The sequence below is a fragment of the Eupeodes corollae genome, chromosome 1 (assembly GCF_945859685.1).
Source record: "Eupeodes corollae chromosome 1, idEupCoro1.1, whole genome shotgun sequence".
NCBI classification, from domain to species: domain Eukaryota; kingdom Metazoa; phylum Arthropoda; class Insecta; order Diptera; family Syrphidae; genus Eupeodes; species Eupeodes corollae.
The window spans coordinates 79093033-79113632 of NC_079147.1; the positions used below are offsets into that span (position 1 = coordinate 79093033).

At 29.0% G+C, this 20600-nt stretch overlaps 1 protein-coding gene across 6 annotated transcripts in view; it reads right to left on the bottom strand.

Annotated features, from left to right (window-relative positions):
- LOC129942109 (filamin-A) overlaps nt 1-20600 on the bottom strand; it is a 126825-nt gene that overhangs the window by 14860 nt on the left and 91365 nt on the right. For 5 of the 6 annotated variants that reach the window (XM_056050911.1, XM_056050910.1, XM_056050908.1 and 2 more), the window contains 2 exons: nt 10183-10269; nt 9981-10089 (listed from right to left, as the gene is read on the bottom strand). In XM_056050911.1, the coding sequence (XP_055906886.1) occupies nt 9981-10089; nt 10183-10269 (196 nt within the window). Of the gene's footprint in view, nt 1-9980; nt 10090-10182; nt 10270-20084; nt 20372-20600 lie in introns of those variants that run through there. The other variant, XM_056050915.1, reaches the window with a different exon arrangement.

Here is a 20600-nt window from a genome sequence, read left to right on the forward strand (position 1 = left end):
TATATTTCCAAAGACACATTAGGCCAATCAAAGATCCCTACAGCTATCGAAAGTATAGTCGCAACAGCAGCATCATAATCGCATCATAGGAATACCAACCACAAGGTGTATATGTATATATATCTCACATAAATAATATAGCTATACGAATTAATACATCCATGAAATAAAAAATATTTTGTTTTATATAAATTCGAAATCAGAAACAAAATTTATGAAATTTCATTAAATATCAAAAAGAAGAAGAAGAAAAAAAAATGAAAGCGGAAAAATGTTGTTTTCCTTTTGGCTTTTTAATTTTCAGATTCAAAATACAATATTTTCAATTTTATATCTTCATAGGTATATTTTTATTAAAAATAAATGCAGATAAATTTTTGGGGGAAATTGTGCGATTTTAGGCTTCTTACGAGTTTTAAAAAAGTGTCATCCGAAAAATTCGATGAAGAATAAAGGATATACGCGAGACGCAGTGCCAATTAGTTGAAATGTAATTTTATTGTAAGGTAAATTGGAAATAGAAATCGGAAATATTTCCACGTACTCACAGATATTTACTTGTGGTTCCAACTTTGTAATCAAAATTTTAGATTTCAGATTTTTGACAGCTGGAATGTTCCAATGAATTTTATGTGTTTTAATTTGAACTTTATATTTTGAGAAAAAGCAAAAGAATCTAGAACCAATTAGCTTGGAAAGAATTTCCCTTTCACTCATAATAAATATGTTTTTAATAATGTTATAATTTAGGTTAATATAAATTTTAATATTATATATTTATAATTTTTTGTGTAGGTATAGATTGTGTGTGTCGTTTCATATTGTATGCGTATAGGTATTTTTAGGAATTTAAAAAATCCATTAAAAATATAGTTTTTTTTGATTATGTTTTCGGTATATTGGGGGTAAAAAGTTAACGCATGTTATTTTGATTATTTAATTTTATTTGGCGCATTTTTATGCTCGTAAACCATTTTTTTAATATTCAGTTTGCTGACGTTCGACTTATAATACGTTGATGACAAGGAAGTCCCATATTTTTTAACATGTCACCAAGCAAGTGTTTCGAATGGACATTAAAATGTCTGGTATTTCATAAAATTGGTGTATTTTTTTTAAATTAATTAAAAAGTTGCACGAGTAGACATGGGTAGGTTAACTGTGGCATATATGTAATCTTTTTTTAATTTTTAGATTCTTTCTTTTAATTTAAAGTTTTCACGTTCAATATTTGGAATGTTAAATTAAAAACAAAATAAATACTTAAATTTTTGAAAAAAAAACATTAACTTATTATTATATTATAGACACATGCTTCATATTAGTTCTGGAAATTGGTACTAATAGCTATAAAGATCTAAGTATTTCATTAGAAGACGATGAGAGTATTTTTCTCCATACAATTTAAAATAGCTTTTGTTATAAAATTAGGTACTATACTGTGAGTTGTGTATGACTCTCAGCTGGTATTTATCTATTCTTTAAGAATTAAGAGTTTGTGGTTTTGAACTTTTTGTACAACCAATACTTTTGAAAATTTATATTTAAAATGCTTTAACCTGTTTTGATCTTACTTTGAAATGATTGTAAGTTTAAGTATCAAGTACTTCTAATATTTGTGTTTGAGTTAGGCATCTTTTAATATAGGTACCGAAAGTTTGTTCGTTTTTCATTATGTCTGAAATCAGGGAGTACTTGTCAGAATTATGATTTTCAAAAATTCTGAAAAAATAATCTTCAAAAATCATGCTTGTTAAAAATCTTAATATGTATCTCATAATCCCTCAATTTAAAATACAAATGAATTTCGCCAGTCGAATTGTATTTGCTTTTTTATTTTTAATAAATAAAAAAAAAATTAAAAATACGTGACAAAAAAGAAATTCACTGATTGCATAGTTTTCTAACTTCACATAGGAATTTATTGTAATCGGTCCAACTTGTCGAATTAAAAATGTTGACATATCTCTACGTTTTAAGGTCTCTAAAATCTATATAAAAGATTTTTTAGAGAGAAGGCCGTACATTGGGAAGCTTTTTTTGTCGTCCACAAATCAAGAACCAGTAGAGATATCGACTTCAAATAAATGTTGTTATAAAGATAATAACACAAAATTTTGCAGAAAGGCCTCTCAAAAACATCTCACGACCCAGTAACGCTTGCTACTCAAATTAAAATTTATATCATATGTGATACCAAACTAATACAATTTGGAAAAAAAATCAACTGTTTTTTGTATTAATTAAATAAACTGGAAGTAATAATTGTCAACTCAAATATTTTACGAACAAAAAACGATTTTATCTCCAAAATAATTTTGTGCAACGAAGAATAACGTGAAAAGTTGGTAAAAATTGACTTTCAACTTAAATATCCTTTTAAAAATTAAAGATATTGGCTTCAAACTAATTTCTTCCTATAGAAAATACTGTTTTCGACAAATTGTTAAATTTTTATAAAAATCTAGCAGTCAGTTTTTTTTATGAAAATTAAGATCTAAAAAAAATAGTGCCATAAATTGGATTCTTGATATCTTGTGAATTATTGAAACTATTGACTTCAAAATGATTTCATTCTGTGATTATTTTTCTAAGAAAAATCCAATCTAGGGTGGAATCGGCTAAAGTGATAGTTGACTATCAATTTTTTTTTAGAGAAATTGGATTGAATTTTGATCCGCTCTGCGTGAGACGATTCAACAAATTGTCATAAATTGATTCTTATAAAATATCTCAATAAAAGTATGAAGTTGGCTGCATTTGAATAAATTTCTAAGTTTTCTTTTTTTTTCGAATGTCTTAAGCTTTGTCGGTCACAGGAATGTGTTTTTTAATGAAACAAAGTGAACTAAGAAAATTTTCCAGTCGTTTGTGTAAGCGTCTGGCTCTATTTGTTTCAAAATGTCTAAAACATTTTTTGTTAGGTATCAATTTGATAGATCAATTTCGATCATTTTGATTGTCATTTGTCAACAATTACCTTAGCCGATTCAACCCCTGTATTTGTTAACATAAGAAATAAAAAAAACTCTCAAGAAATGCACTACTAAAATTGGCAGAAATTGATTTTCGACTACAAATCTCCTCAGTAAAAAAAATAGATTTTGAAATCAAACTATGTAGGTATATACAAAATATTTTTAGTAATTTTAGGTTAATTTTTTAGAATAATTCAACTCACAACTTTTTCAATAAAACACAAAAGCCTACAAACCTTTTTAGCAAGATAAATCCTAGGACGCGATGGGAAGTTATCAGAGTGGTTCGCATCCCAGACACTTTTTAACTTGTTTTCGCGCAACTAGATCTGATTGCAAGGAGTTTTGTAAATGCTTTGAGGGGCTTACATTTATTTATAGAAGAAAATATTCTTCCCTCAGTGCTATAAAGTCATATTTATAAATGTCTCTATTTCTAAAAATTTAAAAAATGGACTTATAAGCCAGTAAAAATGTATTGTTAAAAAAAAACGTAACTGATAATGAGAAAAGTAAAAACCAAACGAAAATTTTCTAGACTCAAAATTGTCATTGGTACAAGGCAATTGAATTAATTCTGATTGTGCACAACATTTTGCTATTAATGTTGCTTTGATAAGGCTTTATTTAATTGAATTTAAATTATTTTAGTAATTCTTTTGAAGCTTCGTTCAGTTTTCAATCATGAAAATGCTGTTTTAATGCAATGTTTTAATTTTTAACAGTTCAGTCATATTTTATTTAAAAGTAAAGGTTCTCGGTAATAAATTTGATGCCCCTCAAAAACAGAGTTTTTCTCTCGTTACACAACTAAGAGCTACAAATATTGTGATGTGGAGCTGTTTTTCTTGCTATAGAATTGGTCCAATACCTTGGCTCTAAACTTTCGTGAATCAGCGTCAAAATGTAAAAAAAAAAACTACAAATTATTATAGGTCGATACGCAGACCATGAGATTCCACTCAAATATGGGTACCTATACCTATTCCAATCAAATAGGGACTAAAAAACACAAAATTAGAAAACCTTAGTAATAGTTCGAGATTAGAACAATGATCTTATGGAGCGGCTTGCACAGTCTCTTTTTTCCGCACAAGATCTGCCACAAAATCCGTGGGAATCTATTGATGGTCGAACAAAAAATCAAATCGATCACTTCATTATACAGCAGAAATGAAGGAAGTCACTGTGCGATGTTCGTAACGAAGGAAAGGCTGATTCAGGTAGTGACCATCACATGTTATTGGGTTTGCTTCGCTTACGAACAGCTGCTGTACAGCGTTGCTCAGAGGGTATAGCAAGGAGTCCAAGATTCAACATAAGCGTTTTAAATGACCCTAACGTACGTCGTAATTTCGTCACGACACTCGGCGACAAAGCATGGAACATACTGCTGGCTTATCGGTAGATGCTTTGTGGGGCCAAATTAGAAGCGCTTACATGGAAGCTGGAACTAAAACTATACCCAGACAGACAAGAGCTAGAGATTCCTGGGACAAAATCACATATCGAAGAACACTTAAAATTAGAATCAATTCAGGAAGTCATGTTCACCGGAAATTGATTCTACGGAACGAGAGCATCTCATAATACAATGCAGCGGTGTGTGAGACCCGACAAGAGGGCAAGGGTGGACAAACTTTCGGAAAATGAGGAAAATGCTGCAAGAAGAGGGGACGCAAGTAAGCTGTATAAAATCACTTACGACATTGTCGGACAGCGTAGTAGCACTTACACTAACCATCCCATCGAAATTCAGCTACAAAGATGAAATTAACAGTTTTGTGCGCTGCTAAAAAATGACCACAATGCAGAATTGAATCCACAATTGAACAACATACGCAGATCTTCTAGGGGTATTGACACCAGTCCCCCAACAAGTGCAGAGATAAGTAATGCGATACATCTTCTAAAGCAAAACAAAGCAGCTGGACTTGATGGTATTTCCGCAGAATTCCTAAAAGCAGACCCTGAGGCAGCTTCCCGTATTTTGCTTAAACTCGTGCAGGCTGTGTGGGAGAGTGAAACTTACCCAAGGGACTGGAAGGATGGAGTAATTGTGAAGTTACCAAAGAAAGGAAACTTCAAAAACTGTAACAACTAGCGCGGTATCACAGTTCTGTACGTTTTTCCGAAGTTAGCCTCATAGAATATGCTGACGATATATGTCTCATGGCAAACAACATGACAGGCTTAAATCAGTTGTGTCATTCACTGTAATTAAATAGAGAGGTGGCTGGTTTAAGGATTAATACAAATAAGACCAAAGTAATGGCCACGGGCCAAAGCCCACAAGTTATTCTAAGGCAGGGGACCATAGAGGAGGTCGAGCAGTTTAATTATCTGGGAAGTTTTAGAGCTCTCGATAGCGGAACGGACCTGGAAGTTAACAGTAGAATAAACAAAGCCCGTAGTGCATTTGGAATCCTTTGTCCTGTGTGGTACTCTAGCAAAATATCGCTCCACACCAAGTTGAAACTCTTCGAATCCAACGTAAAATCAGTGCTGTAATATGCTTCTGAAACTTGGAAATGCTCTGCCAACATTCCTAGGAGACTACAAGCTTTCGTTAAAAGTTATTTGCGGTGGCCGCAAACCATTTCTAACGTTGAGCTGTGGAATAGGACCGGACAGACAAAATTGGACGTAGACATCATGCAACGGAAATGGCTTTGGATAGGCCACACACTGAGGAAACCTGACGTCAATATAGCACAACAATCCGTCTACTGGAATCTCCATTTTGAAGGAGGCTCGGTCTCAAGGTATTCAATCGTGGCCACATCTGAGGTCAGTTGCGGTGAATCGGGATAGGTGGAAGGATCTTGTTGCTTCCCTATGCTTCACAAGGAGCTGTCCTTGCAGCCGGACAACATATATATTGCTCAGTCTCTCAACCTAAATGTAATATAAAATCTTTGAGCAGATATCAACGAAAAGGTTTAAAAAACTAAACTAAAAATATTAATAAGTTTTCAAGTCGTGGTTGAAAAATCATGGAAGGAAATGCTTAAAAACGATGCCAACGACCTGACTACTTCATGTAACACCTTTTCTCATTATTCCTATATTAAAATTAAAATAAAATTTATAAATATTACGGAGTGAATTCTTTAAAAACGTGTTTTTAAAATGAAAATAGAATAAATTAAAGACAACCCGTTTCATTCCAAATTGAATATACTTGAAAAATTACTATACTATTTCACTATGTTCTGATATAAGACTTAACTTTAAAATTTTTATTTTGCCGAAATGCAATAAATTAAACAAGTATTTTTGTTTAATCTTATTTGTATTCAGATTATAAAAACTATCGAAAATTAAAAAATAAAATAAAAATAATTGGTATGTTAAAAATATTTATATTCCGATATCTTCAAAATAAAATTGTCTAAATGAATTTTCCCACAAATAAATCATTAGAGAATAAAAAAACAACACTCATCACTATTCTGTCTAAAAAATATTTCACCAAAAATAATAATAATGTGTCAAAACCGTTGACATATCTTGTCTTAAATAAATATCAAAAACTAAACACTCTTGTTTTCATCTTGTCAGTTGAATTGTCACTTAACTCTATCACTCATTCATAAACTCGTGTCTGTAAACAAATACAGACATATACATAAATGCATATAAGAAAATTTCAAAAATATATTTATATTATTTTGTAGGTGTATACTTTTTCAAATGAATCATGCAATTCAAAAAATCGATTTTCATTGAAGCAAAACGTTTTCGTTTGATTTTTGTATCTTCCTACAATAATTTTCAAATACTCTTAGTTATTCCAGATTCTTTTTGTGCACTTTTGCATGCAAAGTGCAAAATTTAATGATTAATATATTTAACATATGTATAGAAAAACAAAACTGACAAATTGACATTTATTTCCACTCGAGCATGACGTATCTGTGGAGGAGGAATATTATTCAAAAACTGATTCATTCTCGAAAAAACATAAAATCTATAACGAAAAAATAAACAGAAAAGCGCCTGTTAACCTGTCGATCAAAGCTAATGAACTGTCAAGATCTAGAACTCTGTAAATATTTTATAGGGTTATTTCAAAAGCTGAGAATTATACATAATTTAAATTTATTTTAGAAAAAAAAAAAACAACTATAAAACGCTTATGCTGTTTTTTTGTTATTTTCTTTTTCATTTTCGATTTATGTAAAGTGCGAATTTTAAGTGTTTCAAAGTTATTGATAACAACAGCTGAACATAAATAATGCTTTTTGAGCGAGTTAAAATTTTTAATAAATAACAAGTTAATAAAAAAACATTTTCTTATATATTAAAATATTGAAGATTTGACTTTTCGAAAAAAAAACTTGATTTAGGATTTTTTAATACAACATACAGAATCAGAAAAATCTGCCGTTAGTGTCAGGGTTGGTTTCGAACCGCCCATCTTATATTTTTAATAGAAAATTATGTAAGTGTTACCGCCGGCCGAATGACGGACAAACAAACAAACAAGCAAGTAAACAAACTAACTTTACCATTTATGATATTAGTATAGATTCATAAATCTTACATTAATTTAATGCTCGTATGATTAATTTGAAGTTGAAAATACTTGGTTCAAAAAAGGGATCTGCAGAAAAACCACTACAGTTTTTCAAAATGTTAGTAAGTAAAGTAAGTAATTTATTAATTTATTGTTTCGTTTTGCTTTTGGTACACTGTTTATAATTTTTATTTATTTCGCAGCAATGGCAATGCCGTCAGCTCGGTTAAATAATAAATAATCAAAAATGTAAGTGAAATATTATTTTGATGATATTTCGAGCAGTTTTTCCAAAGGCCCTCACGAAGTATAACAAAATAGATGTATAACGCTGGCATTTGATAACTGTCGCATTCAACTTTTATTTCAAGTGTTTTAATATTAATTAATAATATTAAATGTTTGCAATTTAAGATAATACATCGTATAACAATGAACAACAAAATTAAAATTATACTTGCTAAGATTGTATTCGGCCATTTAAATGATAATTGTGCAAATGTGATTGTTTAAACATGTTTGGACTTACGTTTTTTAATAAAAGGCAATAAGCAAATTAATGTTTCGCAAAACTAAAAGAAACATTAAAAATTTGGAGTGGCTTACTGAATATCTAAATATTTAGAAAATTGCTACTTAGTAAGACATTTATAACCTTCCCATAGGGAGTTATTGTAATGGGTCCGATTTGTGAAATTGAAAATTTTGAAATTTCTCGACTTTTCAAAGTCCCTAGAAATAAAATATTTTTAGAAAGATGTCTGTGCGTGTGTGTGCTCAAGAACTAGAAGAGACATCGACTTCAAATAAATTGTGTTATACAGATAATAATCCAGAAAGATGCAGAAAGGCCTCTTAAGAAAATTCCGTGAGTGGTCTTTTTACCATTGCACTTTTAAAAAAAGATGACAATTTTAGTTTACCCTAAATATCTTACGAACCAAAAACGCTAGAGACTTGAATTAAATGTTATATAATATATTGTAACGTGATATCAAACAAGTATATTATTTGAAAAAAATATCAATTAAACGTTTTTTTCATAACTCAACAAATGTGTCACCTCGAAAATTTTATGAATACAAAATGATTTTAACTCCAAATCAATTGTATGCAACGCAAAAAATAACGTTTTTAAAATCTGGTAAAATTTTGAGAAAAATCGAATTGACATTTTTTTTTAATAAAAAATAAAAACCTAAAGAAAACATTACTCAAAGTTGGTAAAAAATTGAATTTTGACTCAAATATGTTTTTAACTTTTGTTAAATTTACTTTTAAGTTTTTATTTTTTGTAAAAAAACTGTCAATTCGATTTTTCTCAAATAAAAAAAAAAAACAATACTAAAACTTGGTGAAAATTTACTTTTGAATCAAAAAGCTTTTCAAATATTAAAAATATTGTCTTCAAACCTTTTTTATTTCACAGAAAATATTGTTTTCAATATTCAGTAGTTTTTTTTTATAAAAAGCCAACAGTCCATTTTTTCAACAAATAGTACTCAAATTTGGTAAAAATTAATGTTCGGTCTTAATATCTCTCAAATTAATTTTATTCAAATTTGTAAAAATTTGTCTTCGACTAAAAACCAATTTTACAAAACTACTTTAACCCAAAACATAAACCTACATACTTTTAAGCAAGACAAATCGACAGACGGGATAGCAAGTTATTAGTGTGGGACGCATCCCCGCCTCTTTTTTATTTATTTAATTAGCAAATTAATAGTTAGCAAAACAAAAAGAAAAAACTTAAATTTTAGAGTGGCTTAGTAAATTGCAATTTGGACTTTATTTTTTATTTCTAGAATTTTTGAATTGTTTCATCTAAACTAAGCTCTATTTCCGTAATAAAAAACATTTAAAAACCACAATATTGAACTTAATTTCCAAAGGCTTTAATTTTGCTATCTCAGTCATTTTTCATTGCGTATTTTTTTCACGAATCACTTAAATGTAATTTAATCTTTTTGTTACCTCGCTTCTTAATTATGAGTCTAATTTTTGACTTAATAGTTAAAATAAAAAAAAATGTATCAACATTTTTGAAATACCAAACACAAAATCTTATTGCTAAAAGACAGATTAAAAAAAATATACAGTTCGCCGAACTTCATTCTCGAAAATAATACAAAAGTATATTGATCTTAAACACACCCCATTTAAATAATAATTTATTTAAAAGAATTATTCTTAATTTTATTTTCCTGCGAGATTAATTTAAAATACAAATTGCTGTTGGCATTTTTATTTAACTTAACAAGAATGTCAAAATCAATAAAAATGCATGTGACAAATTCACATGACATTTTTTTGTATGCATCTCGTATTTACGCGTTTCATTTAAATTCTTAATGATTTTATTTTTGAAAAACACAAAACAATACCTATTTATAAATATATCCAATGAATCACCGTTTAATAAATTTATATGTTTTTAAAAGTATTTTCATTCGAAAGAAAAGAGCATCCAAACTCACCAATAACGTTTCCTCCAGTACTTGGCAATGGTAATTTCTCTAAAGTTACTGTTCTGTATGTGATTTCAGATTTTCCGTTGACCAAAGTATGTTGTTCTTTTATAATTTGCTAAAATTTAAATATATTTAAATTAAATTATTATTTGATATGTTAACAATTATTGTTATTTGATTTGTAACAATAAATTTAAGAAATACATACCTCAGCAGTTGTAACAGATTTTTGTACAACAGTGTGAGATTGTTCGAGATATGATGTCTTATGGTATTCTTCGATACTTTCAACAGCCTGAAAAGAAAAATTAATAAAACAAAATATTTTTAGAATGTTAAGTATAAGATCATAATCAAGAATTTTATATGGAAAAAATATAAATGTATATTAAAACAAACACCAATTTGATGATGAACACTTTCCAAATTTTGTTGAATGATTTAGGATTATTTAACGCACATTTTCTTTATGTTCTTACAACATAATTTTGAATTATGATGGGGGAGTGTTAATTGAATTAAAAATATTTGTATGAAATGCACAGACGAAATCATCTATAAATAAATATTTGTATTTATTTTCTAAGAACCACCTACGAATGGAATATAATTTATGGACATCTCATAGAAACTTGTTGCAAGTTGTAAATTACAAGCGGTACTAAGTTAAACTAGGAATTAGTTTTTTTTTTTTAAACTTAATTTCTAGGAAGTAGTTTTTGTATAGAATTTTAACAAAATATGTTTTGAGGAGGCATATTTTTTAATATTGAGTTTTTTAATAAGATAATTCATTTTGATATCATAAAAACAAGTATTGGTTAACACAGATTTGGAACATATCCTTTTGAAGAAATTTATCATGGAAAATTCGGACAATTTCTGCATGTTATCGAATTTCTATATGTTATTGAATTATACCTTTTGATCGATTGTGAAAGCAGCTATATAGACCTTAGATATCTTTCACGTGGCTTCAAGGAAAAATGTCTAAGGCTGTTCGGTGGCCAATTGTGACATTTGAAAAATGTCTTGGTCAGGAGACTTCTTCCGGAACTGCAAATTGTATTTGCAAATTTGTTCACCATTTTTGTAGTAAGTGAAGCGATTCTATTGCTTCATTGAACGTGTTAAATTCAAATATTATTAGCAGTTTTACTTGTCAAGTGTCAAAAGATGACATTTTCTAAAGCCTCAGTAGCAAAAATATGTAGGTAAGGTTAGGTTAAAGTAGCTTACCGTGATGCAGCATGACACACTTAGGCCAATTTAATATTGTTATACTACATGAATCTTGGGGATTTCTTCTAAGCTCAATAAAAAGACGAAACCTGAAAGACTAATTGTTTTAATATGATTGAGATCGTTATAGAAGAATTCTTCTAGGTTATTCTTGAATTTTTTAGCTAGAGTAGGGCAGCTAAGGAACTGTTTCCTCTTCTTCCTCATCCATACAGCTTCTGCAAAAGTCATTTGAGAATACGCCTAGCGGTGTGGCGGATTTTCCTATTAGAAATATTAGACAGTGCCGTTTATGATACCGATTTTCGAGCTTATATGCGATCTGCTTGGAAAAATCTAGAACTCTAAGGTCCACCGCAGACTGCAAACTTTTAATCGGCCGATAGTTTAGTCAGGTTGGGCTGAAAGTGCGCACACCGAGCCAACTAAACAGTTTGGTTGGTGAACAGGGCACAGGCTATCCAACTTTTAGACCGAACTTTCTACAATCAACAATTGGGCCACAGATTAGTTTGAATGTAATCGGGTAGCCCATCAAACTTTTTTATCGGCCGATACTGAATCGCTGTAGTGTGCGCATATACATTCCTCTCCATTCTGATTAAGAATCCGACCAAACTATCGGCCGATAGTTGCAGTCTGCGGGGGTTATTGTTATTTAAAATTTGAATTTGATACAATTGTAACCACTCTTCAAAACATTACAATATTTAAATATTGTTTTCCTTGGTGTGTTTATAATAAACGGAAATAATTATAAAACACAATTACTTTGCCTATATTTTAATTTCGTATTTTATTACACGTGTCCAAAAATCAACATTAAAATTAAACGAAAATAAAATAAAAATAAAATTCTATCTTGCATTTAATTTTATTTGATCAAACTCAATTAATTTTGTTTCTTAATTGCCAATAAATCAATAGATTTTTGTTGGCTTCTTTTCTTTTAATTTTTTTTTTGAAAGGGACAAACAAATATATATTTAAACCCACATTATTTTCTTCATAATAAAATGCTTCAGTGACTTTTAATTAAGTCAACAAAAATCCAAAAATAATATACAAAATACATAAATATATAAATTAAAAATCATATATAATATTTTCAAAAAGATACTAATATGTATTTTCTTGAGTGCTGTTTGGTTTTTCACACACAATTCTCTTTTTTCGACCTCGTTTTCCAAATGTTTAACATAAATAAAATCTTAAAAATGCATAATGGGTCGGTGGTGGTTTTTAATTATTTGTTTTTAAAAAAACGTACTAATAAAAATTAATAAGTCCTCCTATAATAAAAAGTGTTTATCGTTTTTTTTTTTGCAAATTTTCCAAAGATGCATCGTTTTTTCTATATGTTTTCACAATAAAGTCAAGAACGCTTGGCTCACTTACCTTCAGACGAATGGAGGTTTTGTTGTTTTATAATAAATGTGTCAAGTTAAGTAATTGTTCCTTTCAAGGAACAATCATCGAGTTGCATTTATTTGTGGATTTCAATATTACTAGAATGCGATGATTTTCACGAATTTGTATTTCATTTTTGCGATTTTAGTAGGTCAGACAGAATATATGTATTATTGTTGTAATCAAAGTGTAAAAATATAGAACAATTGTTATAAGATTGTTTGCAGTCTTTTAGCCATATCTTTGTTTTTGAGTTGCCAAATCAAATTATCGTTAAGCATTCTGCATCTAATTGGTGTTGATTTCGATGTCAGATAATGTCTAGTATGAAATAATGTCTAAATTTTTGTTGGTGTTGTTGATGCAAGAAAAGAATTTTGGTTGCATTGCTGTCAGAAGTAACCAAAAATCAATAAATTGTGATTTAGCATAAATAAACTAAAGAAGCGGGAATTTAAAAATGCATATTTTACTTAAAATAAACATATGTATATCCTTCTTAAATTTAAAACTCAAATGTTTTAAAAATAACGAACGATTTATTTTAAGTATCACATATCTGTGTTAATAACAATAAAATAATAAAAATTTAGAGGTCAAATTTGGTTCCGTTTAGACTCAAAAACTGCTTACAACACTGATAGGGACGACAGTAATATGTTAATTTAGTTCCTCTTGCAGGTCATCTTTTTTGAGTGCAAATATTAGATATAAGAAAAGTATGCAATAAACCATTTTGAAATTAGAGATAATGGCTTCTTACTAATTTTACCTTATATGGAATCTCGATTTATTCGAGAAAATATGCGTCAAGACAAAGTGCAATGGTCATCTTCTGATGAGCCCAACCATTGCACCGGGGCGAAACGCATATTTGAACACCATGCTGGTTTATTTTTATTTTTATTTTTATTTTCATTTTATGATTTAAAAAATAAAAATTTTATTTTTTATGATTTTAAATCATATTTGTTAAAAATAAGAAATATTGTTTGCACCATGAGTAAAATTTTGAAAAAATCGAATTGACAGTTTTTTTTACAAATTGAATTTCGACTGAAATATCTTTAAACAAAATTGAGATTATGGCTTCCAATTAATTTAATTAATTGTTAGTGGCTCATTGTCTGTCATTCTATAGGAAGAACTTATCCAACCCCTCATGAACCCGCAACCCTGATTCCTAAATGATTACACGGGCCTCTGTCTCTGCCCAGCAGTAGTCTTGTTGTCTGTCCCTTAACATGGGAAATCTGCAAATCCGGCTCGAAGGACCAAATGTAAAGTCCGTTTAAATTTGGACTGTAGTTTTGGTAATCTTTTTACTTATAATTTTTTCGTTACAAAACACACACAAAACAATCTCCTTTTTACGACCTTCTCGGTATTAATTCAACTTTATTGTGCCGTGATAGCCCGTAAAGCCTTACAAAAATGAACGATGAAATCTTAACGAAAAGAATAAATGACTAAGGAAAGAATAACAATGGGTTACAAGTTAAGCCGTTAACAAAATAATACAAATTAATTCACAATAATAGGAAAGGTACATTTAAGTAAATAACACAATGACAACTTTAAATCTAGACTGGTTGGTAATGTTAAAATTTTTTAGGAATAATTTAATTGACAACTTTTTTAACTCAAGACGTAAACCTACAAATTTTTAAGCAAGAAAAATCGACAGACGGAATGTTAAGTTATCAGTGTGGGTCGCATCAGAGACTTTCTCTCCCTCACATTTTTTTTTAAAAGAACAAAAGGATTTTGATGTCAAAAACCAAATGATAAAACGAATTCTATCTGACCAAGAAAATTTAATTTGTCTCCTTTAGTGTATCTCAAATCAATTTACCCATAAACGTACCAGATAATGTTGGAATGCTATGAGCTCCTAAATTTGAATTTGAAAATTACTGAAAAAAACTTATAAGATAAGAACTTACTTACAAGAGGAGACCGCATTTGACTTTTTTGGATACTACAATTTTCAGGCGTCAAAGGATAAAATGACTTGTACTGATCGCACGCAGCAAATAAGGACGGAATATGGAGAAAATAATCCCAACTCATTGTTGAAATTGAAACGCTCATTTTTAGGAATGTTGCAAGCTTATTTTACTATTTATATTTATTAGGTTTTTAACTAAACTACGCGAAACCGATATTTCGAATTATTTTCTTTGGACTCAAAATCAACTTTTATAAATACATGTTCTTAAAATCTCAGGAAATCGAATTTAAAAGAAGATAATTCAATGGAGTTAAATCAATCGCATACTTTTCGAAACCAGCCCGGGTGGGGCCCGTCAAATTGAAAGCAATGAGACGAGTATTTTTGTTTTAATTTACTTTATCTATATTATTTTCCAACATACCTATTCCCACTTACTTTTAGTGCTCCGAAAATTAAAAATCATTATACCTTTCGCAATTGGGTCACTGTTTTCATGTTATTTACCTGTCTATCAGTCACAGGCTTGCCGATCTGTGCCACTGATTATTATCTGCCTACATTTTTGTTAATATTTAATGAAAAATTGAGCAACTCTGAACTATTGAAATAAAGTTATAAAAAATTGTTTCGCTTTTCTTATTGTTTAAAGTCAAAATAAGAGGCCCGGCAACTTAAAACAAAACACAAATATTTATTTCGGTTTCTGTTTTTATAAAGTTTCTTTTCTTATTTTTGTTTCTGCTGGGAACGAAATTTTTGATTCCGTTTCGGGGGACCGGAAAATCCCATGCAAACGTTTTTCAATTGTGGTTTCCGTAATATTAATTATTTAATATTTTGACTAAATCTTTTACTAAAGATTTGAAGGATATCAAATCACTTCAAAGTGTGTATATAGCAAAATGTTGTACTGCCGCAATCACATATTTTCGTATTGTTCAAAAGTCTTTCAACTTGTTTAACAGCAGTGCCCAACGTTGGGACATTGTGAAGAAAAATGTGCCCTGATCTCTTCATAAATACAAGATGGTCAGCTAGAATTGATGCTTTAAGATCATTTGCAAATAATCTAAACAAAAATAGAACATCATTAGAAGCCTTAAGTAATACTAATTTAACTGCTGAAGCTCGAAGAGATGTATGTTAATGGCGTTTTAAAATAAATGCACACATTTGAATGTGTCCTGATGTCTTCGATTTGGTGCAAGGTCCTTAGTACTATATATGAAAGAAGTATTATTCTCAAGCCAGAAACATGACTATTGACGTTGAAATTCGAAACCCCGACAACTTGATTTCCGATTTGAAAATTATTCGAAACGGATGCCATCAAATTCTGTCTGAATGCAAAGTAGTTGCGGATTGGGGTATGTTCCAGAATCGTTCCCATAGAACCAAAATAGTCAATAAGTGAGACATTTTGAAAAAACTTAGGATTTTTGAAGCAAATTGAATAGTTGATTCAATTATATCTGGTATTTCTCGTCGGTTCGATACGATGAAAAAATTGAATGCTACTTTTTCATTTTTATGACAGGTTTCAATAATGGACGAACTTGAGATTCAAAACTTGGCTGCAAGGTTCATTCAAAAGCATAACTCGCATGTGTCTCAAAAGTTGAAAGAAGAAATAATTTATCTGAAACACATTTATAAAGCCAATTTTAGAGCAGAACTCCCGCCATTGAGTTTGCTCAATGATATTTACTCCACAGAACTTGGAGACGATTTACCCCAACATTTGTTTTGCTCTCCATGTGTTTTCCACCATATCTGTAACCGTAGCTAGTGCAAAACGTTCATTTAGCATCCTTGCCAAAACAAAGAATTTTCATCGTGCTCATCACATCGTGTTTCCGGACTTGCTACACCTTTGGCAAAGAAATTGAATTTCGATTTCAAAAAGAAAATAAAAAGAGGCTGGGATGCGACCCACACTGATAACTTCCCATCCCGTCTGTCGATTTGTCTTGCTTAAAAGTTTGTCTATATGTGCTAGTATTGATTTTACCAAATTTGCGTACTATTTTTTATAGATTTTATTTTTTATGAAAAAACGGACTGTTGGGTTTTTATATAAAAATCACTGAATATTGAAAACAAAATTTTCTGTAAAATAAAATAAGTTTGAAGCCAATATTTTGAATTTTTGAAAAGCTATTTGAGTAGAAAGTAAATGTTTACCAAGTTTTAGTATTGTTTTTTTTAGAGTTTTATTTTTTGTAAAAAAACCGTCAATTCGATTTTCTTCAAAATTCTATCGAATGTTGAAAACAATATTTTCTATAAGATAAAATTAGTTTGAAGCCAATATTTTATAGATTTGAAAAGATATTTGAGTCGAAAATCAATTTTTACCAACTTTTGTTAAATTTTGTTTTAGGTATTTAATTTTTTGTACAAAAACTATCAATTCGATTTTTTTCAAAATTTTACTAAATGTTAACAACAATATTTTTTGAAAGATAAAAGTAGTTAAAAGCCAATATCTACAATTTTTGAAAAGATATTTGAGTCGAAAATCAATTTTTACCAACTTTTATAAATTTTTTTTTAAGGTTTTTATTTTTTGTAAAAAACTGTCAATTTGATTTTTCTCAACATCTTTCAGATTGCTTAAAACAATATTTCTTATAAGATAAAATAAGTTTGAAGTCTATCTTTCAAGTTTTTGAAAAGATATTTGAATCCATATTCAATTTTTACCAAATTTTGTTAATTTTTGTTCGGTTTTTAATTTTTTTATAAAAAAAACTGTCAATTCGATTTTGTTCAAAATTTTACTGAATGTTGACAACAATATTTTTTGAAAGACAAAAGTAAATTAAAGCCAATATCTCAAAGTTTTGAAAAGATATTTGAGTCGAAAATCAATTTTTACCAACTTTTATTAATTTTTTTTTTAGGTTTTTATTTTTTTGTAAAAAAACTGTCAGTTCGATTTTTCTCAAAATTTTATTGAATGTTGAAAACAATATTTCTTATAAGATAAAATAAGCTTGAAGCCTAAATTTCAAGTTTTTGAAAAGATATTTGAATCGATATTTAATTTTTACGAACTTTGAGTAATGTTTTTTTTTAGATTTTTATTTTTTATAAAAAAACTGTCAATTCGATTTTTCTCAAAATTTTATCACATTTTTAAAACATTAGTCTCCGTTGCTCAAAGTTGTTTTGGAGATAAAATCATATGTTAGTCGTTAAATTTAGGAGGTGACAAATTTTTTTTTTCAGTTTTTTTGATTTAGAAAAAAAACCGTTAGATAGATTTTTTGTCAAAAAATATATTTCTTTGAGATCACGTTACAGTCTATTATATAAAATTTAATTCAAGTCTCTAGCGTTTTTGGTTCATAAGATATTAAGGGTTAACCAAAATTTTCACCTTTTTTTTAAACTGCTATGGTAAAAAAACCACCCACGCAATTTTCTTGAGAGCCCTTTCTGCATCTTTCTGCCTTATTATCTGTATAACAAAATTTATTTGAAGTCGATATCTCTTATGGTTCTTGAGCTATGGACGACGAAAAAAACGTCGCGAACGTACGGACGTACGAACGTACGTACACACGCACGCACAGACATCTTTCTAAAAATCTTTTATTTCGACTCTAGGGACCTTGAAACGTCGAGAAATGTCAAAATATTCAATTTGACAAATCGGACCCATTACAATAACTTCCTATGGGAAGTTAAAAAATATTTCATTGAATGCAAGCTAACTCGAATAAAAACATTGTAATAATATTTTTATATAAAGGAAAACAATAAAACTTAACGTAAACCTTTTAAAATACATGCTATATTTTTTAATAATTAATCGACCGTATCATCAATTGCTAACATGCCTTTGGCAATATCGAATTGAATGCATGATTCTGTTAGGAATCTGATCTACTAGCATGTATAATTATTTTCTATGCATCCTGCATTTCAACTAAATTGGACGATACCCGTGAGATTGATTTGATGAAATTCAGGTTTTATAGTTCTCCTAATTAAGCTTTTCAAAATTATACATATATGTGTTTCAAAATATTGTGACTGAAGCTATTTGTTGAAATTTGTTTTTTTTTTTACTTAAAAACTAAAGACATTTTACAAATGTTTTTACATATAATATGATAATAACATCATAATATTTTTTATTTGAAATGCACATTTTAAACTTTAAAATTTGGCCAGTGTTCAAAAACAGCATCCGATTGTTTTCTAAAGTTGGAAGAACGAATAAATTGATACATTAACTAATTTTATTGGCCTTAGATTGTCTGTTAAGTTTGCTATTAATAAGTTCAGAATTTCCAAATGTGAAATATTCAAGTTTGAAATCAGTAATTAAAGAAGGAAGTGATTATTTTTTTAAAACAACGATCCAAAAAAATAAGTTTGTATATATATTGAATTTTTTCGAAAGATTTCCTTCTACAAATAATAGCAAACAAAGTCTTTAAGAATTTTTGGCTAATTATTAATTATTCCGCAAGCTCAACGTTAATGATTTTAATAAATTAACGCCTCGATCCAGGCCCAATATAAAATACAAAACATTTTATTTTTCACTACCGAAACCAAAAGAAAGTGATAATTTTGACCTATTAATTTGGGTTCAAAACACTCTGTTAGTTGATTCTAAATTTCAAGATGTAAGGTATATCAGAGAATATAATTGATCTGTACTTTTTATATTGCAAATTTGAAATATAAAACAAAATTATGGAATATTACTTGATTATGACTTTGAATGTACTTGAAATATCCTTGAGCCCAAAGAATTATAAATTTCAGTTTCATTTTATGGTTATATACACTTTTAAAATATAAATTACATATATTAAATACGTATTTACTTTGAAATATAAAAATACAAAATTTATTCAAAAACTGTTAAAATTTGATATAAATCATAAATTCCATTCGAATTAAACAGCTTGTTTTCGTTTCTTATAAAACAACATGTTCTACGTGCTGTTTTCCATATTAGCCAGTGCCATAAGAGTACGTGATGAAATAAGCTCAATAACTTTATGGATTTACGTATTCAAATCTTAAACATTTTTGATATTAAAACGATTGTTTTTCAAAGGATATGTGCGTTTTTGAAATTGTTCAATTTCATCAGTAATCCAAAATAAGTTAAATTCAATCAAGAAACAAAAACAAACAAAAAAGTATAACAAATTGATTTGAAGAATTATTTAACATAAATTCCACCTTAATCAAAATGAGTATTTTTATTAAGAATTCATATTAGAATAATCTATTTTTGGGGACACATCGTTCCGGTGACATATTTCCGTTTTTCTTTCTCTTCTTCTTCTTCATCTTGAGTTTGTTCGAATTTTTGAATGCAAAACAAACTTTTTTAATATTTGTTCGTTGGTTTTTCAAAACCGCCCCCAATAACCACACACACTTATAATAAACAGTCAAGTCAACGAAAATTTTGAATTAAAAAAATGTATTTATTAATAATATTTTTAAGTAAAATTAATTCGCACCTTAGTTTATCAAAAACTTGAAAATATTCGAGAACACACAGACGATTTTTTAACACTGTGAATTTTTATTTATTTGCCACTTATTAATGTTTCAATCCTTTGGTCAGGATTAGTTTATTCTTCGATCTTGACACTTGCACTAAAGGTTTAAAATAGGTAAGCTAAACAACCTCTCTTGAAAAGACAGAATTGTTTTTGAAAATAAGTAAATTTAATATTTTAGTTTCACAACAATCGGTATTGTAGTCAATGGAAGACAAAAGGCAACTTTTGACTGACTGATTTTTTGACTCGGTCAGCAGTCTGATGGTAGTGTTTCCGTCTGGTTTTTGAAATTTTTTGTTTTCGAGGAGTTTCTATAAAACGGACGATGAACAAAATAAATAATTAATGTGCTACACTCATTTATACAAACATATTTACGTTCATATGTACCATAATGTTTCTATAAACATTTTTGTGTCCACATAGCTAAGCGAGTGTTTTAGTTTTTTGGTTGGTTTTGAGTTGCGGCGC